The sequence below is a fragment of the Penicillium lagena genome (assembly GCF_028827675.1).
Source record: "Penicillium lagena strain IBT 129212 chromosome Unknown utg000001l_segment0_segment0, whole genome shotgun sequence".
NCBI lineage: Eukaryota > Fungi > Ascomycota > Eurotiomycetes > Eurotiales > Aspergillaceae > Penicillium > Penicillium lagena.
In genome coordinates, this window is record NW_026623222.1 from 5,473,563 (window position 1) to 5,497,432 (window position 23,870).

Sequence of the window (23,870 nt, forward strand, 5' to 3'; positions counted from 1 at the left end):
ATACAAACCGACCCATCCGCCGGCGGTTGGGACAGTTGCTGCCACCTGCATACAATTTGAGAGCACTTGTTTTGTTCATGTATATACATCTAGCGTAAGCAATTTCTTTCCAATCTAAGAATATATCAGCATTGGTTTCAACTTTTCCAAAACTAGACCCCCAGATGAAGCAGCAGGTTAAGGCAATAGATTCCTCGTAGATGCCTCCCTTGCGGCCTTTTCCCAGTCGAGGAGAAACCACAACAGACCACCCTCAATCAAAACATTCAGTACCTGACCGAGAGAAAGGCCAGCCCACAGACCAATCAAACCCCAATCCATCCCAAATGCAAGGCCCAGACTAAGCGGGAACGCTAAGATATAGTAAACGGGGATTTGGACGTAACTGCCCAGATCCGGCCTCCCCAGAGCGCGAAGCACACCGTTCAGCGAGGCGGCAAAGGCATCTGGGATCTGCAGCAGCGCACATAGCGGGAGCACGTAGGTGATCAGATGGCAAACTTGCGGGTTATTCGAAAAAAGAACAGGCACAGCATGCCGCAACAAAATCAGAAGCACCAAATCACTCGATCCAATGGTCAGTGCCAGACAAAGAACCACTCTAGTCGCAACCGCCGCGCGGCGCAAGGCACCCGCACCAACAAGGATCGCGATATGCGTACCCCCCGCAACGGAAACAGCGAAACCAATGTAGAAGGCAAAACAAGAAACAGTCATAAGGGCCGACTGGGCCGCCAGCTCCGTGGGACCGAGATGCGACGATGCGAGCGTGAGAAGCTCCCACACGATAAACTCGGCTTCCATCATGAGCCAGCTGGGCAGCGCGAGGCGCATCATTGGACCCCAGTTTTGCCAGACCTGCCCGGAGAGCGGGTGCCAGCATTCGCGGCCGCGGATTAGGTAGACGTATAGCGCGAGTAGGATGGGAAGGAGGTTGTTGGTTATTGCTACTGCGATTGGGGCGCCGATGAAACCCCAGTTTAGTTTCTGGACAGACGGGGCGTTAGTTTTTGATTTTACGTTTCATGCATTGTTAGAAGTAGTAGAGAATCGATGTACTTACCCAGACAAATAACCAGCCCATGAATGCATTAAACGCAGTGCAAACCAGCAGGATGAAAAGACAAGCAGCGAACATACCCTGCGCCTGGAGAAAGCGCTTTCCAGCCTCGAAGCAAGCATATCCAGGTGCCCCAAACAACAGAATCTTAAGATAAAGCCCAGCGAGCAACGCAGTCTCATCGTCTTGGGCCGGCAATATCAAAGCAAAGAGCCGGTCTGCATTCAACCACAGCGCCGCGATGGGCACAGTGAGCAATAGCAGCAGCATGGTCAGTCGCTGCAGATGCAGTCCTACCAGCGTCTTCTTGCCACATCCGTATGCCTGGGGACACAACGTGTCAAGACAGGTCGAGAACCCCTGGTAGACCGTGTAACCTGTGATGGTGGCGGTCATGTTGGCTAGACTGACGGCGCCGATCTCGCGCTTGCCGAGGTGTCCAACGACGAAGATGGAGGATGTCGTTAGGGCGTATTGTAGTAAGAGGGCCAGGGCTAGCGGCGCGGAGTACCGCAGGATGACTTTGGTTTCTTGTTGCCATGATCCTGGCTCTGAGGGTTTGATTTCGGCGGATTCTGGATCTGGGATCGGCTCGCCCAGTAGTAGGGGGGTTGTCTCTGTCACCGTCGTGGGATTCGCAGTAGTGGCGGCTCCAAGATGCTCCATCATGGGAGGTTACGTTTCACAATCGATACCTATTGTAATTTGTCCCCGTTGGCCAGCAAAGTAGTGACCACAAGTCGGACAGCCTAGTCCGTAGGACCCTCGGTCGGCTTGCTGTGCCCTGCTCGGCTTGGCAAGCAAGGAAAAAGCAAAAAGCAAATAAAATGAAGAGAAGAAGAAAAGAAAGAAAGAAAGAAGGGAAAGAAGAGCGGGTGAGCACCGGCGGAGATGGTTATAGTTCAGGCAACTTAGTACTAATTCTAAGTTCCCCCCACCTCGTCTCTGCACAGATGCACTTCAATCGCCATCAAGGATCCTTGCGTGCGGTGCAGTAAGATGATCTGCAGCAGCTGGACCCTCACATCCGACCTATGTACATCCGTCAGCACGGCTGATTCCGCTGATCTTGAACATTGCCAGTAATGTTTTCCAGATCACATCGGGTATCTTGCAGTGAGTGGCGGGGCTGGGGGATGAAAGATGCGTCGCGCTAGACAGCCTAGGTTGGAACCGCGTGCAGATCGATGTACTACTCATACAGGTTATTGGATGAGCGGACGCAGCCGCAATCAACTCTTTTGATTTTCCGTTTCGGGCATAGCAAAAGTTCGTAAGATTTCCAGCGAGCTCTAATAAAAGGCATTCATAAAGGGTATGGGGAAACAAAAGGTAACGCCGACTCCGGCGAACAATACTGAAAATGTAAGATAAAAAGGGAGGATCCCATGACCAGAAACCTTGGTTGGGCTACTGCTGGAACTCCCCGTCGATCTCGATCAACAACTTCAACTCCCCATCCATCCAATCCACCGTATCAGCAGACAACAGCGCAATCGTCCAGTCCCTATCACTTTGAACCAGAGTCAGACCGTTAGGGAGCCAGACGCGCATTTTCCAGTCCGCAGTCGCATCCTGAGCGGCAGCGTCAGATCCCTCCGTGAAAGAAGCACCGGGGAATTGACCAGGGTAGCGGCGTAGAACGAGCTGCTTGACCACGTCGGCATTATTGCACTGCAAAGCAGGGAGATCCAGGCGTGGCAGGATTCGCTTTCCGCGCTGGAGAACGTTTACCCGGAGTGAGACTTGGTTGGGTCCGTTTTCGTTTGCTGGGGCGTGGAATGGTTGCTGGGCGGGGATGTATTGCTGGTCCGATGTCACTGGGGCGCCACTTTGTCGACCGGCGATGGTTTCGCGGATGATTCGGGAGACATCACGGGTGATGCTACTGGCACTGTTGAGAGAGTTAGTGCTGCATGACAGAAGACTGGAAAGACAATTACTCACAATTCGTCGCGTGCGGGGATAGAACGCCCTCCACCAATCCTCCAAGGCAGATCAGAAGTAGTGTTCGAGTGCACGATCCGGTCAACATTGTAGTTCTCGCACTCCGGCGCACATTGATAATCACCATTGTGGACTATCTGGTAGTGGCTATCAACTGCCGCAACCAAACCACGCCAATCCGGCTGTTGCAAACCAGACAGAGAGCACAGATTGTCGAGTTCAAAGTTATGGTTGTACATGTCGTAGGAACGGCTGATCTCGTTCCAGTCAGTGGTGTATCCGTCCATCCAAAGATCTGCCAGTCCAGGATGCACGATGGCCTGTGTGGAATCCATGGGCGGCTGCGAGTCCGATGGCGGCGGCATGGCATGTCCCATATCTTCAGGGCGATGAGTCTGACCATGAAGATGGAGTTGCTGGCCAGGAGAGAAGGGTGGGCTATGCTGGGTTGAAAGCCCCTCGTCCGTCCTGCGGCGTCGTCGGTCTTCCACGCCACCTCCCTTCCGAGTTTCGATAGCATATTGGCGCTGTCGTTCGTTGGTGACCATGCGCCTAAGCAATGGGATGACCAATGCAATGATCTTTGCCTGGTGGTCCGGCCAAACATAAGTTCGAGGACCCATGTTTTCGTTGACCACATTCTTCGAGAAGAACTTCTCTCCGTTGCCTTCGCCTTCCAAGAAGTTGCGGACACACTCCCACAGCTTCAACTTCACCATCTCTGTGTCTCCCTTGCCCCGTTGACCAACGCACTCGCGTCTGTCCGGGTGCCGCTCGTCCAGCATATATGCCTTCGCAGCAGCTTGAAGATGCAAGAAATTCTCTGGCGACAGCTCGAGCGAGGTGAAAAGTTTCGACATAGGCGGGCGCGTATACTTCTTATTGCTGGAAGGCTGGCGGAACAACGCCGCAGCAGAGTGAACCCCAACAGCGCGCGCCTCAGTGGAGGGAGCCGGCATAGAGCGAATATCAAGACTGTCTCCACCGTAGCCATGTGCATTTTGTTGCGAGGAATGCGAGTGCTGGTTTTGCGGGCCACCAACGCCTGTCAGAGCAGGGTCGAGGGCATCTTCATTCCTCTTTCGCTTTTTCGTGGCCGTCCTCGTCAGCCCGGAATTGGAGGAGTCGTTGTGCCCTCTGAGATGTCTTCCACCACCCATGCCCGTCACAAAATTCGGATCTCCAAACCCATCATCGCCGAGGTGCATATCTCCACCATACCCGTCCAGCTGGTGATGTCCCGCTGCTCCCGCTGCGGCGGCGACAGCAGCAGCAGCGGCCCACTCGGAATTAGAGATGTCTTGGTCGGCGGCAGCAGTGGCTGCCTCCACTAACCCAGCGAGTTGGTTATCAGTTGACGCATAGCCGTTGTTCGCCAGTTGCGCATTGGGATCAAGGTGGGAGGGATTCGTCGTCGATTGGGTCGGGCCATTAGTCGACGAGGTGGTAGGCGGGTTTTGGCCGCCGGAGGAGGTGGATGCCATGTCTCCAGAAGTCGGGGAATCTTTAGATCTTTAGCGCGATAAAGTAGTGGAGAAGCTCAGTGAAGCTCCGCGGTGATGAGTCGCGTCGCGGGCTTTGTGCAGCAATTCGAGCGATGCTTCCACCGCTACACCCCAGAATGGGAGGAGATGTGAAAATCGCGACGAAGAGTTGATCTGGCGAGAGTGGAGAATCAGAAACGCGATTCTGCCGATAAGAGCAACTTTCGCGATGCTCGTTTGGTTGTGACGGTGTTTGCGTGGTTTGAAGGAATAGCAGACAGTGCAAACCTTGCAGCGGTCATGTGACTTTGATGCCTCAGGCAACTATGCAATGGCGCCCTCACACGCCGCCCGGAATGGGAAGTTAGAGAACCATGTGTTGAATGAATTAGTCGAGGGTTAAACAGAAAAATGAGAAGCTCCTCAATAATTGCATCATCTCAATAAATTGGCTCAATATTGTTAATCTCACATTGAAACGATATATGTACTTTGGCCGTGCCAACGAAAATCGCAGTATATCAAAGTCCTCCAACCGCAGAGAAATAAAACAAGAAGGGGATCGAAGAGAGCAAAAAGACAGCACCAATGAGCGCATAATTCAAAACGCCTGTATATATCCATGAAGAGTATAGTCACAATATTCACACGGCCTTAGAAGCCATCGCCCTCCTTCCACGGCCGACCGGCCTCCAGGGCACGGTATTTGGGATTCTTGCCACGCTCGATAGCTGCATTCCACATATCGTTGAGCTCTTTCTGCTTCTTCTCGTGGAGTCTGTATACACCCGGCTCTTGAGTCTCCGGGGGGTCCACGGGCATGGAGTCATCGAGGTCGTGGTTTTCCTCCGCGATATCGAACTCGTTTTGCAAGAATTCCAAGTTCATCACCCGGTCTGCGAGGCCCGCTACCTCTTTTTCCAGGTCCTGGTAGGCGCGGAATCCATCGTCGCTACCGAAACAGAAGCCGTAGCCGTCGCACATACAGATGTGTTCGTCCACACAGAGGACGGGCTTGCCCGTGAACACATACTGCCACATGTACTCCCACACGCGGCCGGCGATGTAGTCGCTGAAATCTGTTTGCAGCAGCCAGTCTCGGTAAAAGATGAAACGGGATCGGGGAATAGCGCGGATGCGTTCGCCGGACACGGCGAACTGGGCACAGCACGGCTGCGACAGCACCGAGGGGACCGGGTCATCCGGGAAGATTTCAGCCCATGCGCGGGCCATGAGGACCTCTTCCTGCTTGTTGCCGTCTTCGACCAATGCGCCGGGATGCATCCAGTCCGGACAGCCGGGCCCAAACCCACAGCGGGTATTCATGTATCCCTCGCGGATGACGCGTGCCGGGTTGAGTCGCTTCAGCATCTCGACGGCATCGCCTTTGAAAATGGGGTCATTGTGCCATGCATTCTGGTGCGCGTGCACGAAAACCGCAATATCCGGTAGGTCATCGTAGTTGTCGATGATATAGGTGAGGTAGACCATGACCTCGTGGCCTTTATTCTTGGGTACATGCAGCTCTGCGGTGGGATCGTCGACCCAATAGACCGCAGTGCCATATTCGGGCAGTTCTTCTTCCATCCAGGAGGTATCCTCGTACTTCGTGCGCGGCGCGACGATGACCTTCGAGTATTCCTGGCCAGGCGGCTTGGGGACGCCGGGCTCGAAATGGGGATGCGGCGCGAAGAGGGTTTTCTGTTCCTTGGCTTTCGGCCGCCCCATCGTGAGATTCCACGTCCCGTTCAACGACATCCCAAATCGTGATCCCTGGCCGAAGTCATCACCCTGGCCGATCACGTCCCCCATGCCGACGACTTGCCCCATCTTGCCCCATGGTTGTGAGAGTTGGCGGGCTGTGAAGAAGAAGGCGGCGAAGAAGCACAGGCCGAGCAGGGGGACTGCCCGCCGTGAGAGAATCATCGATCAAGATCGGTGTAGTAATGATATAGCGAATAAGAATGGCTTCGGAGATATCAGTCTGTCGCACAAGATCACTGTCAGCTTGGCACTGGGCAGAGGTATCATGACCGAGAGAGGTGAGGCTCTAATTCGCCACATCGCCCAGGGGAAACTGTCGATGATAGGCGAATATCCAACATAACTAGAAGGGGTATCGGCCGGGAAGGAATTCGGTGCAACGTACTTGCGACTTAAAAAACCAGCATTGGGCCGACCATTGGCCTCCAAGCGCAGCGAGGAAGGTGTCAAAGGCCGCTAATAGGGGCGACCGTCGCGTTCCGGGATGTCCGAGAGAGCGTGAGCGAGCGAAAAAAGCGCCCTCACCAGGCAAATCCAATATACAACCAAAGGGAAAAATCACAAAGAGGGTAGGAAGGCAAGATGGCCCGACTTTCAGCTAGGGTCAAGGGAAATTCCTATGACGAGTGGCGGCCAAGGAGACCAAATTAGAGCAGCGCGGGGGCCAAGCAGAGCCAGTGAAAAGGCCGGGCGCGGGTGGAGCCCTAAGTCAAAGTAAAGTTGCCCGGATGATGACGAAGGGACAACAGGGTAAAATTCCGATGCCGAGATGGACTGACTGGTGGACAACAACAAAATATAATAATCATCATTCTCGCGCGGAATGGGAAATGGTGTCGGTCTGGAATGCGAGTGGAATCGCAACCCCCAAAATTGGCCACACGTACCCGACCCAAATGGTCAATGCGGCTGACGATCGCCCCCCTGATCAGCCCGTGTCAAGAGAGGCCACGAATCGACACCCACGCGGTCGAAGCTTGGCTGCGCTTACAAGCCACAATAGCCGGCTGAGACTGCTCTACTGGAGATGAATACAAACGGAACAACAACAAAATTTGGTATAGACGGTCTGACTTATAGACACGGAATCCGGGTATGATCTTTTGCTCATAAACGCCATGCAAAGTGGGGAAAGCGAAAAGAAAGGCGGGAAATAATACAAGGGTGTTCAAATTCATGCTCCATCGTCAGCTGCTTCTTCCACTGTGGCAGCGCGCCCCTTGCCCTTGGAAGGGGACTCGGAGTCGGAACCGGAGCCGGAGCCCCAGGAAGGCGGAGCGGCGGAGGAAGGCCCTGCGTGAGGCTGCTCGGGGGGAATGTCAGTCCATTCCTGCGAAGGTGATTCGGCGCGGTGATCCGTCGATGGGACATTGGGCGTAGACTGCCAGTTGGGCAGGATGTCAGCCACCGGAGCCGGTGTCACTGTATTAGCGGCCGTTTCAACTGCAGATGCCTCGGGTTCTTCGCTGCTTTGGGGCGGGGCGGGGGTTTCGGGGCCAGGAACATGTTGAGGAGCTGTGGCACTGTCTGGAGCCGGCTGGGTTGTCGCACTTTCTGGGACGGTAGGCGTGGGATCAGCATTTTGCCCGGTGGGATGAAGAGGGACAAGTGTCCATCCTTGTGGGAGAGTAAGTCCTTCTGGAAGACGGGCATCATCCGAGCCCATGGCTGACACGGCCGGGTTCGAGACAAACTGATGGCGGATAGTGGTAGAAGTGGTGATAGATGACGGGGCAGGAACAGAGGTTGAAGGCGTTGGTTGTGGCGGAACAGCAGTCGTAGGTGTCACTTGGGGAGCAAAAGAAGCCGCTTGCTGAAGTCGGATTCGGTCCAGCTCCGTTTGAAGATGGCGAACATGATGTAGGCGCTCGGTGGCAATACGGAGGCTGTTGATCTCCTCCGTGATCTGTTGTTCGATATGTTCCAACTGCTGATGGATATTGATCATGTTGGACGTCCCTGGAGCTGCGGCCTCTGGCGGTGGTGGGCGTCGTCCAAAGCCAAAGCCAAAACCGATCTGGCGTGCACCGGGAGGGTTCCCATTGTCCGCCGGTTGTAATGGAGGATTGCCTCGGTGGATTTGCTGGTGGAGGTTCTGAAGGAGGTCTCCACGCACAGCTCCAAAGCCGATCCGGAAGGGTCCGAGCTGATAGACCCGAGCACGAGGCTGGTCCTGTCCCTGGGCGCCTGGCTGTCCCCCAGCTTGGTTGAAAGGCTGACCGCCGGCGCCGCCATTACCGGGTGCGTTATTGACACCAGCAGCACCTCGGGCGCCTGAGGGCACTACCACCGGACGGCGGCAGGTGGGGCAGTTCTGTTGCCTCTCAAGCCAGCTTCGGAGGCATGCAAAGTGTAGGATATGTCCGCATGGTAGTTTCTTGGGGCGAAGACGGTCAGGCACGCGTTGCTGAGCTCCTGCTGCCGGTGGTTGCTGACCAACATTCTCAGGAACATCCGCAGCCGGTTCTGCCGAAACCATTTCTTCCCGGCAGATGATGCACACTTCCTCTCTCGCGACCTCTTCAGCTGTAGCGTTCGGATATCTCTCATCCATGTCCCTGGTCGCATTGCGGTAGCGGAGGAAATCCATGATTCGCCGACCAAACGAGCGAATCGTGACGACAACATCCCGCAGGATGTGAATCGGCAAACCGTAGAAAGTGATGAGAATAGCAAAGAATGTCAGGTAGACCGAGAGCTTCAGAAAATCAGTCAAGAGGTCTAGGTAGAAGACCCATCGGCCTTTCTCCTCCCATCCTGGAACATCAATTTCCATCTCGTCGACGTCGTTCTCATCCGGCAGGTCGGTAGGAGGAGCAGCAGCCCCAGAAATGGCATGTTGCCGGATAGCTTCCGCGCGAGCTTCACGGATTTCAGCTCGGCGCTCCTCCATCTTGTTCTTCACTTGCCGGCGGGTGATATAGATCTCAACCAAGGCAATTGCATACCGGGCAGCAGTTGAAGTGGACAAGATAGTCAGAATGGCAAACTCAAAGCCAAACATCACCATCATATCAGGTCTCGCTTGATCCAGCACCGTTGTGACGCAATAATTCAGCATGAACGAGTCGAACAAGACCGAAAGCGCCAACGAGGCCGCCAATCGCGTATGAAACAATCGCGGGTTGGCCGGCGGTTGTTGTTCCAGATACTCCACGCGGCCTTCGCCAATCCAACCCCAGACTTTGCCGACCAACAGGGAGATGAACATCACCAGAAACCAGCCGCCTAGCTCCCCCGGAAGATGGTCATCGCCAGGCATGTCTCCGTGACGGCGAACCATGCCCGCTCGTAGAGCTGTTCGGTCTCGATGGCTCTCAGGGGGCCATAGAGCAGTCGCTGGAGCCAGAAGAGGAGGAATCCGGAGGCGAGAAGACACAGGTTGGTCAGGATCTAGGTGGTCGAGATGAGAACGCGGTCAGTCACTGAGGGTCGGCTAAACTCACCATGAGGTTTGCGCTGCTTTGAGAGAGATACACGCAGGCCGCGTAGAAGTTGGCTCTCTGATGGATGGCCTTCAAAAACACACCCGTGGCCAGGGCCACCGAAGCCTGCAAACGAGTGTCAGCGTGGATGCTTCGCGTTTTTAATAGTGCCACTCACCCCGGCGTACGCGGCTATCCTCATGGCTGTTGACTACTTCTGGTCGAGAGTCATGAGAAAAAGAAAGAGCCTCGACAGGACAAACACCGTGGAGTTCAGGCAATGACGATCTGGACAGCTTTCACTCCGCATCTTATGTCAGCGGGGGCACGTGCCCAGCAGGCTACAGACTCGGGCGGAAGTACCGAACCGTTGTATAGTAGTCCTTTCGAGAGTGTTAATCAGAATAGAATCACAGTAGCGTTAACTGCCGAGTGGATTGAAGACTTTAATAGGACTTGTGGGAGAATATTGATCGAATGGCCTCAAGCCGGCAATCCTGTACATGCACCATTACCTTTGGTGGCGCTCTCCAGCAGCTCCTTGGCTCTGACCACATAACTAGTATGGTTGGACCTCAGAGGATTCTCTTTCAATGTTAAATATCAATCCATCGGTAGCATGATCGTGTATTGTGATTTCTTATCTGATCGACAGGTCATGTGACCCTTCCCAATCCATCCGAGTTCCACCATCCCTCGTACAACCCGCTTTGGTCTTCAATTACCAGGAGCTCTACGCAGTCCGCTCTACAGAACAATGGTCGATATAAGATGATGGCGTCCACTCCGGCATTATTCACGGCCTCGCGGACCCAGACGCTGACCTACCTGCTGGCCGTCTGCCCGTTCTCCATCGCTTTCCTCGTATTCGTCAACTCATCCGTCTCCTTCGTGGTAACTGATCTAATTGGGATCCATGACGGCGAGGGAGATGCAGTGGGCACGCTGGGGTTTTCAGACGAATTGCTTGCGCTGGTTGCTTGTCCGCTTTGGGGCGTTCTCTCCGATCGTATTGGCGTTCGTCATGTAAGCTTTCCGATTTTATCTAAAAACCCACACTGGCTGATGATAGATGCATAGGTCTGCACGGCTGGTTATTTTATTATAGCGCTCTCGCTGGTCCTTTTCGTGCAGGCTACGAATGTTTATCCGCAGCTTCTGCTGGGGAGATTACTCTTTAGTGTCGGGGGCTCTGCGGTATCAACGATGGTGACCGCAGTCCTGCCTGCAGTTACTGGAAAATCACTCAAATCTGAAGCGTATAGAGCTTCAATGCCCTCTGATTTAGCCACCGCGCCAAACCGGGTCAACCCCGAACAGGGTGACTCCAATGTCACCCCGTCTTCTCCTTCTGCTCGGCTGTCTGGGTTTGTCGGCATGTTTGCCGGCTGTGGTGCTCTTGTGTCTCTGGCGGCATTTCTCCCTCTTCCAGCTCGGTTTGAGGAACTGGGTCTCTCACCGTCACAGTCTATTCAGCTCAGTTATTACTTGGTCGCCGTTGTGGCCCTTTTAATCAGTCTCAGCTGCTTCGTTGGTCTTCGAGGCCTTCCGGGAGAGGACGGAAAAAGCTGGAGCGTTTTGTGGAAGCCATCACAACAGTCATCCTCGTCAGCATCAGACAATGATCAATTTGCGAACGAACCGACCCGGCTCCCATACTGGAAGCAATTGACGACGGCGCTCCTCTTGGGATTCCGAAATCGCAGTATTGCCCTTGGTTACATTGGAGGGTTTGTCGCCCGAGCATCCTCTGTGGGTATTTCCTTGTTCATTCCTCTGGCCGTCAATCACTACTTCCGAGCATCAGGTCTATGTGACGAACAGCTTGAACCGGGGCCCGGTTCAAGATTGGGAGATATCAAAAGACTCTGTCCGCGTGCATACATCCTCGCTTCGATTCTGACCGGCGCATCTCAATTGGTCGCGTTGATCGCAGCACCTTTGTTTGGATTCTTAACCGAAAGATCCCGACGCTACAATTTCCCGCTTCTCTTTGCTGCCCTGGTGGGTGTTGTGGGCTATCTGGTCTTTGCGATGCTCCCAAGCCCTCAGTACAAAGGCCCCGACGGCAATGCAGGCGTGTTTGTGGTGATGGCCCTAATCGGGATCAGCCAGATAGGAGCTATCGTTTGTAGTCTAGCCGTGCTCAGCAATGGCATTCTTCGTGTCAGCACTGACGACGAGACATTGCGCCAGATTTATGCCCGACCAGATGATGACGGTCATCCAGAGCCCGACGAGAACCAACCTCTGCTTTCGGCCTCTGTAGACCAGCAACTGCAGCATCTGTCAAACCTGAAGGGATCCATCGCGGGGGTCTATTCGCTGTATGGAGGGGCAGGAATCCTGCTGCTCACCAAATTGGGCGGGCTGCTGTTTGATGTGTTGTCGTCGGGCACCCCATTCTATATTATGGCGGGGTTCAACGGGATCCTACTGCTGACGGGCATTGTGTGCGGCGTGATGAATCATTTTTGGTGATTTATATGTTAATACTTGCGAATTGAAGATTCCTATTATTTGTACTCCGGATTTAGGGTTTGTCCCTCACTATGTAATATTGTAATATTGTCAACCAAATGAAATTAATTAACTTATCGACCCGAATTTTCCGATGACGAATCTTGGCCCCGCAAGGCTTGAACGACTACGATTACGAGGCGCCCTGACTAGTCCCAACTGGGGTTCGGGTGGCTCACAACGGGTCCCGTTTAATTTCCCCTGACGCGTTCCTGACAACAAACACCGGGGCTTGTGAGACGAACCGCAATCAATTGCTCCCCACCAATCCCTTACGAGCTATGTAACATATTGCTAACTCATCTCCGAAGCAGCCGCATGGGCAGAAAAAGGCAATCATAATCCTGGCGCCCGTTTCGTGTGTCGATCGAGCCTCATGGTCTGCGCAAAAAGGGGTCTCATCGCTAGCCCCATCGACCATCCGGTCCTGACTATCCCTGCTCGGGCATAGTGTGGTGCCCCTTTTCCTCCAGTCGGCGCTAACTCCCAACTCGAACTGCACATCTCCTGGCCCATGATCAGCGCGGCCCTGTGCCTGGACCATCCACCATGCCCCCCTGCGCCAATCACTAGGCCTAGTTGACCAGGAACCGGATCCAGACCAAGGGTCGCGCCAAGCCCCATTTCGCTTGGGCTAATTATTGCCAATGTGACGGTCCGCGGGCCCCCTCCGTTTATATGCTGGATTAGCCCCCGGCCCCGGCGCGATGCCCTAGTCATCTCACTCACTCTCCTTCTCTCCCAATCCGTACCCGGGGCACGACGCTGCTACCATTCCATTCTTTTGGTTCTTTCCAGTCTCTCGTTCATCGGTAGTTGACCCTACCAGAGTACAGCGTACGGCCTTTCCTTTCAATAACCCACCAACACCATTTTCCCGAACGGATTTTCTCTCGGTTATATTTCGCACGCCCCAAATAAACATCATCATGCGTCTTCAGACTCTTGCCCTTCTGGCCGGTGTCGCTGCGGTCTCCGCAGACACGGTGAATTTGCTTTTGCCCGGCTTCAACGGATACGAAAGCAAAATTGCTGCTAAGGAGATCGGCGAGGTGCGTACTGATTGGTGATTTGGATATGATATCAAATTCTGACTTCCGACTTTGTAGTCTGGCGATACGATCACCTATCTTGTCACCTGTGCCGAGGGCGTGACCAACTGCGGTATTCCCAGCTCGGGCATGACCGCTATGTCGGCGCCGACCTCAATGCAGCTGATGTACTCGTACTCGACTGCGTCCGCTTCCGTGTCCTGCAACATCGCCGGCCAGACCTATGCGCTGTGCTCCGCCATGGACATCGCCAACGGTCAAACCCACACGGGCGGCATGTCCACCCTGAACTCGAAGGATCTGAACTGGATGCCGGTCACCTGCAGCACTACGCCAACCTCAACCCCAACGCCCACTTCGACTCCCACTCCCACCTCGACTCCGATCCAGACTCCGACGATGACCCCCACATCTACCCCTCGGTGGTCGACCAGCTCTGTTGTCCCGTCTAGCTCTGTCCCGGCCTCCTCGACTCCTCTTGTCTCGACCCCTGTGGCTCCTTCGGGCACTCCTGCGCCCCCTGCTAAGACCACGTCGGCCAACGCCGCTCCGGCGCTGGGTGCGTCTAACGTGCTGGCTATGGGTGGTGCGCTCTTCGCGCTTGCCGCTGCCCTGGCGTGATAGGCCTAGCAACATAGGGATATCAGATCCTGGTAACGAGTCATTTTCTTTTTTTTGCAAGGGGTTGGTGGACTTGGAACTTCTTCTCTCATGGATGTATATTATACATATGAACATAATATGTGTACGCACATCTACTTATTATAATTTCACGTTGATACCTATTTTTTTTTTTCAATTCAATTTTCAAGCAGCGCTTTTATCTATTCCTTCATCTTCAGTCTTTTTTCCCTTCTCCATCAGTACTCGACTCCCGCATCGGCAAACCCGCCGCTCTGTAGATAGCATCCACGTCCTCCATATTCCACACACTCTCCTGCGCAGCAATCCAATAAGCAGGCGTTTTCCCCAACACGGCATCCACGAACGCCTCCAACTGCCATCGATACGTACTCCACCCGCTCTGTCCGCCCTTCTCGCCTGTGGAAACGGTCACTTTACCCCACAACGGACCCCCGTCATACTGCTTATAATAGCTCGTTTCCCCCGTTGTCTTATTCGTGACGCTGATATAGTGATACAGATGCGGCTGCGTGAAGTTATAGAAAAATAACACCGTCATCTCCGTCTCCACCTCAATAGAGGGCAGCTCCCACACGCGCGGCACGAATCCTCGCGCCCATGGCCGCGCCATGTCTGTATATATCCGACTGTGCACGGAGTGATTGTGGGCATTTTCGAAGACCAGGTGCGCGTGCACTGCTGCGTCGATGCGTGGGTCTTTCTGGGCTAGTCGCGCCGTTACGGAGAGTACGGTTGCGAGCGTTGTTGCGTGTAAAGAGAACCGCGTGCATGCTAGGGCTGGGATTAGGGCTAAAGTTGAGCCGCCTTTGAAATGTCCAATGAGCATATGGTATCTACGATCTGATTAAATTGGAGATGGGTGTTAGTTACCTCCTAAATGGAATTTCCATCGACTATCCTCCAAGGGGATTTTCGGGGTCGATGTCATAACAGCCTCGGAGCGAAGAATGCGTCCAGATTCGCGCGCATCGACCAGTTTGCGCCATGCATGCGCCGCCGGATGGAACTGCCAATCGACCTATTCCCTCCCATACATCAATCAGTCCAATCCGGTCGATAAAGACGGAGAAAAAACCTGCAACTTACACCCTCTAACAACGCAAGTCCCATCGCTTTCGCCAAGTCTACCAAGATCTTCACCTCGTTCGCATTCGCGGCGAGGGGACTCTCGCAGAGAACATGTTTTCCCTTCCTCAGAGCCAGCTCCACAACGGAGAAACGTAGCCCGATAGGAGCAGAGACGAACACAGCGGCAATACAGGGATCATCGAGCAACGCGGTGCGGGAGCCGTATGCCTTTGCAAAGTGGAAGCGTGCAGCCAGACGCTCCGCTGTTGGCACGTCGGGGGCGGCGATGGCGTGGAGAATTAAGCCGGGGTGAGATGTTGCTGGATATAGGACTTTTTGGAAAGGTTAGCATATTTCGAACAGCATACTCTTTGTTAATGTTGTATGGCTGTAAGTGCTGTACTCACCCGTTTCAGGATCAAGATCCGACTCCGTGATAACACCCATTTTCAAGGCGTCTGGTCGTTTACTCGGTGTTACATGCAGCCATGACCAGAGGTACTGCTGCAGATAACTGGCCACTTGGAATATTAGAGCCATAAAGAAGTAGCTGAAGAGAAAAATGTGGCCTGGACGTGGGTTGATGGGTGCTATATTGGCAGGAGAAGCAGTGTGAAGACTGGAGAGAAACCGGAAGAGATCAGTTATTACATTGTCTGCAGATGCCATATCGATATCTGGCAGCGAATGGATACCATATGGTAAGATTGCAGGTGCTGGAGTGACGAGACCATCACGTCAGGGTATGATGCTGTAGATCGTATAGATGCCAAGGTCGTACCACTGGCGTCTGTAATGGTAAAGTACAAGGAATTCACGTACTCAATTCCCCAGGATATCTATTACTTCTGTTGCAGTTGTGTGTTTAATATTGCCTAAGTGATTTTAGGCAAACATCCTTGTCGATTGGATTCGGGTTCCAGTTGACTCTTAAGCCAATGTTTCCTGCTACAAGTTTAAATATTATGGTGTTACTATTACATTAATCCGCATTAATTAAGAGATAGGTGGCTTGGACACCTGACCTTTCGCGTGTAGAGCGACAGCGTCATAATCACTATGATACTACTCGTAAAGGGGATATTTTTCCCTTATACCTTTTTTAATATGTAAGAATTATATATCAAATTTAGCAGAATATTTACCGCCCCCTTCGAGCTGACGTTGACTGCCCCTTCAGCCCTCACCTTACCTCCCGATATGGATATATTTGACCATCTCAGAGATAATCATCAACTTGCTTATAGGCGCTCTGGCAGCGTCCTATGGCGAATCCAGGCGTATTAAATCTCACTCTGATGCAACACCAACATGCCTGAGTGCACTGCGATTATCACATCCGAGACTCACCTATTGGGAAAGCATTCATCGATACTTGTTCCAGGAAAACCGGGGACATGTAGACACTCCACCGAATTGTACCAGAGCGAGACCGTCCCCCTCGGGATGACTCATGGATCCCTGCGATCTAGCTCGCGGGCATCTTATTGGTCAAGCGGGAGACGGTGGGTGTGAGATCATGAGGTGATAACGGAGATAGGAGGACGGGGATTAATCATCATGGTTCGTCGTCGTGCCCTGGAGCCTTACTACTGATCACCATTCTCCCCTCGCTTCTCTTCTTTCACAGACTCCCCAGGCGACATCAGAGCGACCCTGCCTGACTGTCTGGCTAATTATTGTTGTGGCCCCCGGTCCTTTTTCCCTCCATCCCCATCTCTTCTTCTCCCCTAAACCCCTCCACTCCTCAGCTCCCTTGTGCGCGCACCGCGGGTCAGCTTGACAAACCCTCACCGTATTCACCTCGACCCCCTGTCCTGCGACCTTTACCCCGCTGCGAACTGCGCTGTCTTCCCCATCGACTTCGTCTGCCCCGCAGTCCCTGGCCAGGGACATTGGATCCGCGCGACATCTGACGGATCTCTTTTCGATCAGGATAGAGGCGCACAAAGCAAATCTTTCTTGGCCACTATCAGTGATATTCGACTGTGGGCTCGCAACCAGGCTGAGAACCCCGTCCGGGCCGAGCTCACGGAACACTTGAGCTTGCGGCCCTCGCCGCGCATTGGTCCCGACATAAAGAGCGCGGCCCTGATCGACACAGATTACCAATTTTCTTCCCTTTGAGCACCAATCCCGACCAAAAAGATGTCTCCAACGCCGCCTTCCACAACCTCCTCGAGCGTCGAGTCGCCCGAGTTCCGAGTGATTCGCAAGCGCAACCGTGTGCCTCTGTCGTGCGGCCCGTGCCGTCACCGCAAGTAAGTGTCTCGGAGACTGGATCGGTGGATCTGACTAACGGCGATCCAGGCTGAAATGCAACCGCTCCCATCCGTGTGAGAACTGCGTCAAGCGCGGCGACGCCGCTTCATGTACCTATGCGCAGACAGTTACGCGCAAGAAGAACGCCCCCCAGCAGACGGCGACTACTCCCGATGATATGCAAAATCGCATCGACCGACTGGAGGGCTTGGTGTTGTCGTTGATGACCAACGGCTCTCAGTCGGCCGGTCCGGCGGCGGCCTTGGCGGCTATCACAGGGGACAGCAGTGCGGACTCGGCTCATCCTTCCAACGAGTTTGATATTGATATCGACGACGATGACAATGATGGCCCGGAGGAAAGTGATACAGAGCAGGTTACCAAGTCCTTCGGGATCATGAAGGTGGACAACCACAACAAATCCTATTACATCAGTGATGCTCACTGGGCCTCTGTGCTGAATGATGTAAGTTATGCTGGAAAGATTGGCCCTTCCAAATACTAAATGTTGGACAGATTTCTGAAGTGCGGAATTTCTTTACATCACACAAGAAACAATATGAGGAGCAGGCAGAGAAGGTCAAGGGTCAGCAGCCGCCCACAGATGTTTCAGAGTCAACACTGCTATTTGGTGCCATGAAACCCATGACTCGGCCTGAAATTTTGTCGTCTTTGCCGTCCAAGTACACGTGTGATATGCTTGTTGCCCGCTACTTCAATACCTACGACCCTGCAACTCATGTTCTTCATGCTCCTACATTCCAAGCACAGTACAACAAACACTGGGAAGACACGTCTCAAAGTTGTATTGTCTGGATCAGCATGCTCTTTGGCATGATGCGACTGGCCATGCTGTCCTATAGCCGGGAAGGCGACGAGCCTCCCGAGTTCCGGGGCAAGTCTATAGACATGGCCAGTGCATTTCGAAATTCCGTGGCCCAGTGCTTGACCCTAGCTGACTATACCAAACCCTACCCTTATCTCATCGAATCGCTCGTGTTCCACCTGCATGGCGATTTCTCCCAGACTCGAGATGCCTCGGTGTCCGTTTGGGTGCTGACGGGTGTGATTACTCGACTGGCAATGCGGATGGGATATCATCGGGACTCCAAGATGTTCCCCAACATAACTCCGTTCCAGGGCGAGATGCGACGACGAGTGTGGACCTTTGTCCGCTCTGCGGATCTGCTATTTTCATTTCAGGTCGGACTGCCGAGCATGATCCGCAGCACCGACAGTGACACGGAACTCCCGCGGAATCTCTATGACGACGATTTTGATGAAAACTGCAAGGAGCTGCCTCCTCCCCGGCCGCTAAATGAGCCGACCTCAATCTCATATCTGATCGCTAAAGGCCGTCTGGCACAGGCTTTTGGCCGCGTCGTTGAGCACACATCTTCTGTTGCATCTAGCTCTTACGACAAGGTGATGGAAATTGACGCCGATCTCCGTCGTGCAAGGGATTTGATTCCTGAGCATCTGCAAATTCGGCCCATGGAAGAGTGCCAGATGGATCCGGCCAATCTCATCTCGTCACGGTTCAGTGTAAGTTTTCGTCAATCTGTTGAAAACCTGGTTTAGATACTGACAATCGTTAGATCATGAGTGTGTATAACAAGGCACAATGTGTGTTGCATCGACCGTACCTGGTACGGGCGCGTGATAATCCCCGTTTCACATACTCCCGACGTACATGCATCGACTCGGCCATGGATATATTGAGCTTCCAGAAGATCCTCTCCGTAGAAAATGGCCCGACGGGGCGCCTACGGAGGGGACAGGGCCGAGTCTCGTCTTTGACATCAGCAGACTTCCTGCTTGCTGCCTCCATCGTCTGTCTTGATTTGTACCAAGGATTCCAGCTTCAGGCAACTGGACGACCATCTGGAGACACGTATACCTGGGGTCGAGAGCGGCGCGAGGAGATGATGGCGGCGATTCAGCAGTCGAAAGAAATCTGGGACCAATTGGGAGACGAAAGTATGGAAGCCTGGAAGGCATCCGGCATTCTGGGTGTGATGCTCGGAAAACTGAACACGATCCCGGGTCTGGAAAACGGGGCTGCGCCGAACATACCGTTTGAGCCGCAAGACGAGAAGCAGAATGCCGCTATGACGCTCGGTCTGCTGAGTAGTGGGATGAGCCCGATGAACTCAGGTCCGGCCTCCTTCCCGGATCCAATGTTCAAAATGGCGGGTTCGCCCATGCCAACTGCGGGAGTGAGCAATCCCACCGAAATCTCGGGTGCGCTCTCGCCGTTCAGTAGCATGTTCGGCCAGATGCCGGACATGCAGGCCAACCTCGACTGGGTGAGTTTGATGGATTAACCATCAAGATAACAGAGCTAACATTGTTTGTTATAGGATGCATGGGACACCTACATCCAAAATCCAACTCTTGACACAACCAACCAATTCTGGCACATGATGGACGCACAACGGCAGCCAACACCACAGACCGTCGGCATGTCCCAACCATCTGTGACTAGTCCTCTGGCCTCAACACGGCTGACAACACCCTATTCCGCTGCCATGGGTGTCATCCCATCGGAGAGCAAGGGCCCGCGGGCACCCAACATATTTTCTCCGCCATTTAGCAGCTCCGATAGCGGTGGCCATAGCTTTAGCACGCCCTCGACATCCCAGCCCGGAAGTACAGGCCGGGACCAAGGAAATATGTGAAGTATAGTATGGTATTTCTCTGGATTCTACATTAAAAATTACTTCATGTTCTAGCCTTGCGGATTTTGTTTGACCTGGTGTCTTGGGAAGGATGGAAGGATCAATGACTTTTAGGGTTGGGCAAGTATGGGAGGACTCCAAGATGGAAAAAAGCGATGCCCACTGTTTCTTGTGATTCCTTTGTATCATACCTAGTTCAGAATACTACATCTACTCCGCTCTATTGTGAACTCGCTGGTCCATCCATGATAAGCTGCATCACGTGACCGATATCCCCCGGAGACTTTTCCTTAGCGCGAAGTCGCGATTCCAGCACTTGCTTTTTCACCCGAACCCTTCTTTTCGTCTTTACAAAAGGACGGATGTATAGAACAATGTGAGAATGATCCCTTTGTCATTTCATTCTGAGCCATCGCCATTCCCACCTCTGTTTCGTGTCGCGTTTCGCACAAAGAAGAATCGCATCCGAGAATCACTGCTAACAGCCATCGTCCGTACCAGGCATCCTCTCAGCCGAGCCGCAACGCGGCTTTTCAAGTCATCCTCGTCGTTGACATTCAATTCTACTGTTGCTGCGCGACCACGATGCGCCCTTTCTCTTCCCTCTGCTCCCCCTTTTGCGCAGCGCCGTTTCGCTCTCCCGTCCAGTCTCCAGACACGATGGAACTCCTCTTCTAGTTCATCTAGACCATTGGATCAAGAAAAGACAGAGGAGCCCCAAGTGGATCGCCCTGACTCGGTCCGGCCCGAAGAAGATTTGGCAAATTTGAGGAGATCCGAGGCGCATAGTCCTGCGAGGGCGGAGAGGGAACGAGGCCCTGTCAGAGCGGAATATGAGTCCGAGACACCTGAGGAAGGAAAGCGGGCGCGGCGACATCAAATGCTGAATAAATCGCTGAAACGCAAGGAGACGGTGTACGTGGGAAATCTGTTCTTCGATATGACGGCGGACGATCTCCGGACGGCGATGGAAAAGTTTGGGGTTGTGGAGATGGCGAGTATTATTCACGATAACCGGGGGCTGAGCAAAGGGTGCGTTCAATATTTCTGATTTTGGCTTTTGGAGACGAATTCATCAATCTGACTATTTCCCAGATTCGGTTATGTCCGCTTCAGCACCATCGAAGAGGCTGAGAAAGCCATCGAACAACAGCATATGCAGGTGCTGGAAGGAAGAACCACTGTTGTGCAATTTGCCAACACGGCGATGTCGCGTTCCGAAATTGACAAGACTGCTCCAACCTTCACGCTGTTTATCGGCAATGTGCCGTACGAAATGACAGACCAGGACGTGAATGCTCTATTCGAGGGTATCCATAATATCGTCGACGTGCGCATTCCCGTGGACCGCCGCTCGGGAATGCCTCGTGGGTTCATGCATGTCGAGTTCCTGGATGTCCCCAGCGCTGTCCGGGCAAAGGAGATGCTGTCATTGAGGGACCCCTATGGCCGCAAACTGCGGCTCAATTATGCGGCGCCTATGAAGATGCAGCAGCGGAGGTCCATCCCCGAGGAGCCGGAGATGTAATCCAAGGTGACTGATGGTCCTTCGTAGAAAACATGTACCTAGAATGTATTATTATCCAATGCTGTTCTCACTCTGATCGATCTCACCTTCAATTTATACAAAAGTCCTGACTAATCCACGTGACGGACAACCTCGGTTCGGTCAACCCCACGTCTGAGTCCGGGGCTCGTCGATTATTCACTCCCTCATTATTCTCCCTGCCAGACAGACTCTTTCTCCTTTCTTTGTCTTCATATTTGCTTCCTTTTTGATTCATTCTCTCTCTTGACTCTCATATTCGTCTGCATCACATCTCCTCAGCCATGTCGTTCCTCGGTGGCGCGGAATGCTCTACCGCGGGAAACCCTCTGACTCAATTTACCAAGCACGTCCAAGATGACAAGTCGCTCCAGCGCGACCGACTCGTGGGCCGCGGGCCCGGCATGCAAGAGGGCATGCGGTCGCGGGGCATGATGGGCGGACAGGACCAGGTACGTGGTTTGATGGCTTTCCCGAACAAAGCCGAATCAACTTAACACCATCTCTAGATGATGGACGACTTCATGCAGCAACCGGGCCAGCAAATACCCGGTCCGTCCCCGCAGCCGTTTGCCATGGAGCACATGCGGCGCGAGCTCGAGAACTTCCAGACTGCACCGCCTCGCACGGGGTCGCCCGGATGGGCGGCGGAGTTTGATGGCGGCGAGCAGGCTCGCATGGAGGCGGCCTTTCCCGGCGCGGCACAGATGAACAACGGGTCGGGTTTCACGCCGGCCGAATTTGCGCGCTTCCAGCAACAAGGCAGGATGTCCAGCCCGGCGACCTCCGTCACACCGCCCGCGATGGCCGGGTATCAGCGCCCGATGGGGATGGGTGGCTATATGGGAGGCATGGGAGGCATGGGCGGAATGGGCATGATGCAACCGTCATATGGCGGACCGATGGCGATGCAGCAGCAGCCCGTGGAGGGACAGACGCAGGATAAGGGCAAGAACCGGATGGTAGAACTGGACGACGAGAACTGGGAGGCTCAGTTCGCCGAGATGGAGACGGCTGGCAATGAGACGCGCACGGACGACGAGGCCAATGCGGCGATGGAGGCAGAGCTGAACGAGCTGGACAGGTCAGTGCCCAATTCAGAATTCGAGGCCGTGTGGCAACGGGCCCAGACTGAGACGGCGACACACAGAAAACTCGCCGAGGAGGTAGATGACTTTGAGGTTACCGATAGCTTGCATGTCGGGGACTTGAACGACTGGGAGGGCTTTGATAGCCTTAACACCCGCTTCCGGGATCCGCAGCTGGGCGATTACATGTTCGAAGAGGACAATGTCTACCAGGCTGTCAACAACCCGTTTGAGGAAGGTGTGAAGATCATGCGCGAGGGCGGCAATCTGTCGCTAGCAGCATTGGCGTTCGAGGCTGCTGTTCAGAAAGACCCGCAACATGTGCAAGCTTGGACGATGTTGGGTTCGGCGCAGGCGCAGAACGAAAAGGAGCTACCGGCCATCCGGGCACTGGAGCAGGCTCTCAAGATCGAACCCGGGAACTTGGACGCACTGATGGGTCTGGCCGTCTCATACACCAACGAAGGTTACGACTCAACCGCTTACCGCACACTCGAGCGCTGGCTATCCCATAAATACCCGCAGATCATCAACCCGAATGATGTGTCTGGTGATGCCGACTTAGGATTCACAGACCGGCAGCTCCTGCACGACCGCGTTACAGACCTTTTCATCCAAGCAGCCCAGCTCTCTCCCTCCGGAGCACAGATGGACCCAGACGTGCAAGTCGGACTCGGCGTGCTGTTCTACTGCGCAGAGGAATACGACAAAGCCGTCGACTGCTTCTCATCCGCCCTCGCCTCAACCGAGTCCGGCAGCACCAACCAGCGCGAGCAGCTCCATCTCCTCTGGAACCGTTTAGGCGCGACACTCGCCAATTCAGGCCGCTCGGAAGAAGCAATCGAGGCATACGAGCAAGCCCTCACCATCAACCCGAACTTCGTGCGCGCCCGTTACAACCTAGGCGTGTCCTGCATCAACATCGGCTGCTATCCGGAAGCCGCGCAGCATCTGCTCGGCGCGCTGTCAATGCACCGCGTCGTCGAACAAGAGGGCCGCGAGCGTGCCCGCGAGATTATCGGCGACGGTCAAGGTCCTGATGGTCTGGACGACGAGCGGCTCGAACGCATGCTGCATATCAGCCAGAACCAGAGCACGAATCTGTACGATACACTGCGTCGGGTCTTCAGCCAGATGGGACGTCGCGATCTGGCGGATCAGGTTGTTGCCGGTATGGATGTGAACGTCTTCCGCAAGGAATTTGAGTTTTAGGTTTGGGCCTTGGAGAGGATGTATATGATCTCTTTCTTGTGCGACTTTTGAACCCCACGGAACTGCCAACTGGTTTCTGGCTGCATTGTATCTAACTCGGGGCTGGTTGTCTCCAG

The 23,870-nt window shown here is 53.9% G+C and overlaps 10 protein-coding genes across 10 annotated transcripts; 5 read left to right on the top strand and 5 right to left on the bottom strand.

Annotated features, from left to right (window-relative positions):
- Nucleotides 1–177: 177 nt before the first annotated feature.
- N7510_002415 (MATE family efflux transporter) lies at nucleotides 178–1,726 on the bottom strand (the record flags this gene model as incomplete). Its single annotated transcript, XM_056974342.1, has 2 exons — nucleotides 178–987; nucleotides 1,064–1,726. The coding sequence occupies 2 exons, from the start codon at nucleotides 1,724–1,726 to the stop codon at nucleotides 178–180; spliced, it is 1,473 nt and encodes a 490-aa protein (XP_056839459.1).
- A 744-nt stretch (nucleotides 1,727–2,470) lies between these two features.
- On the bottom strand, nucleotides 2,471–4,491 carry N7510_002416 (uncharacterized protein; the record flags this gene model as incomplete). Its single annotated transcript, XM_056974343.1, has 2 exons — nucleotides 2,471–2,954; nucleotides 3,008–4,491. The coding sequence occupies 2 exons, from the start codon at nucleotides 4,489–4,491 to the stop codon at nucleotides 2,471–2,473; spliced, it is 1,968 nt and encodes a 655-aa protein (XP_056839460.1).
- A 654-nt stretch (nucleotides 4,492–5,145) lies between these two features.
- Nucleotides 5,146–6,417, bottom strand: N7510_002417 (DUF3431 domain-containing protein; the record flags this gene model as incomplete). The annotated part of the gene is made up of 1 exon (XM_056974344.1): nucleotides 5,146–6,417. One exon carries the CDS (start codon nucleotides 6,415–6,417, stop codon nucleotides 5,146–5,148), a length of 1,272 nt encoding a protein of 423 aa, XP_056839461.1.
- Nucleotides 6,418–7,429: 1,012 nt separating this feature from the next.
- Nucleotides 7,430–9,882, bottom strand: hrdA (E3 ubiquitin-protein ligase HRD1; the record flags this gene model as incomplete). The annotated part of the gene is made up of 3 exons (XM_056974345.1): nucleotides 7,430–9,648; nucleotides 9,698–9,806; nucleotides 9,859–9,882. 3 exons carry the CDS (start codon nucleotides 9,880–9,882, stop codon nucleotides 7,430–7,432), a joined length of 2,352 nt encoding a protein of 783 aa, XP_056839462.1.
- A 572-nt stretch (nucleotides 9,883–10,454) lies between these two features.
- On the top strand, nucleotides 10,455–12,161 carry N7510_002419 (putative MFS transporter; the record flags this gene model as incomplete). Its single annotated transcript, XM_056974346.1, has 2 exons — nucleotides 10,455–10,706; nucleotides 10,761–12,161. 2 exons carry the CDS (start codon nucleotides 10,455–10,457, stop codon nucleotides 12,159–12,161), a joined length of 1,653 nt encoding a protein of 550 aa, XP_056839463.1.
- A 968-nt stretch (nucleotides 12,162–13,129) lies between these two features.
- Nucleotides 13,130–13,873, top strand: N7510_002420 (putative GPI anchored glycoprotein; the record flags this gene model as incomplete). Its single annotated transcript, XM_056974347.1, has 2 exons — nucleotides 13,130–13,252; nucleotides 13,310–13,873. The coding sequence occupies 2 exons, from the start codon at nucleotides 13,130–13,132 to the stop codon at nucleotides 13,871–13,873; spliced, it is 687 nt and encodes a 228-aa protein (XP_056839464.1).
- A 217-nt stretch (nucleotides 13,874–14,090) lies between these two features.
- Nucleotides 14,091–15,412, bottom strand: N7510_002421 (Gfo/Idh/MocA family protein; the record flags this gene model as incomplete). The annotated part of the gene is made up of 4 exons (XM_056974348.1): nucleotides 14,091–14,701; nucleotides 14,768–14,915; nucleotides 14,984–15,297; nucleotides 15,373–15,412. 4 exons carry the CDS (start codon nucleotides 15,410–15,412, stop codon nucleotides 14,091–14,093), a joined length of 1,113 nt encoding a protein of 370 aa, XP_056839465.1.
- Nucleotides 15,413–16,411: 999 nt separating this feature from the next.
- On the top strand, nucleotides 16,412–17,092 carry N7510_002422 (uncharacterized protein; the record flags this gene model as incomplete). Its single annotated transcript, XM_056974349.1, has 2 exons — nucleotides 16,412–16,470; nucleotides 16,717–17,092. 2 exons carry the CDS (start codon nucleotides 16,412–16,414, stop codon nucleotides 17,090–17,092), a joined length of 435 nt encoding a protein of 144 aa, XP_056839466.1.
- Nucleotides 17,093–17,113: 21 nt separating this feature from the next.
- Nucleotides 17,114–21,436, top strand: N7510_002423 (uncharacterized protein; the record flags this gene model as incomplete). Its single annotated transcript, XM_056974350.1, has 7 exons — nucleotides 17,114–17,226; nucleotides 17,276–17,693; nucleotides 17,744–18,772; nucleotides 18,826–19,536; nucleotides 19,591–19,879; nucleotides 20,394–20,940; nucleotides 21,004–21,436. The coding sequence occupies 7 exons, from the start codon at nucleotides 17,114–17,116 to the stop codon at nucleotides 21,434–21,436; spliced, it is 3,540 nt and encodes a 1,179-aa protein (XP_056839467.1).
- A 302-nt stretch (nucleotides 21,437–21,738) lies between these two features.
- N7510_002424 (tetratricopeptide repeat protein) lies at nucleotides 21,739–23,754 on the top strand (the record flags this gene model as incomplete). The annotated part of the gene is made up of 2 exons (XM_056974351.1): nucleotides 21,739–21,906; nucleotides 21,964–23,754. The coding sequence occupies 2 exons, from the start codon at nucleotides 21,739–21,741 to the stop codon at nucleotides 23,752–23,754; spliced, it is 1,959 nt and encodes a 652-aa protein (XP_056839468.1).
- Between the last annotated feature and the right edge of the window lie 116 nt (nucleotides 23,755–23,870).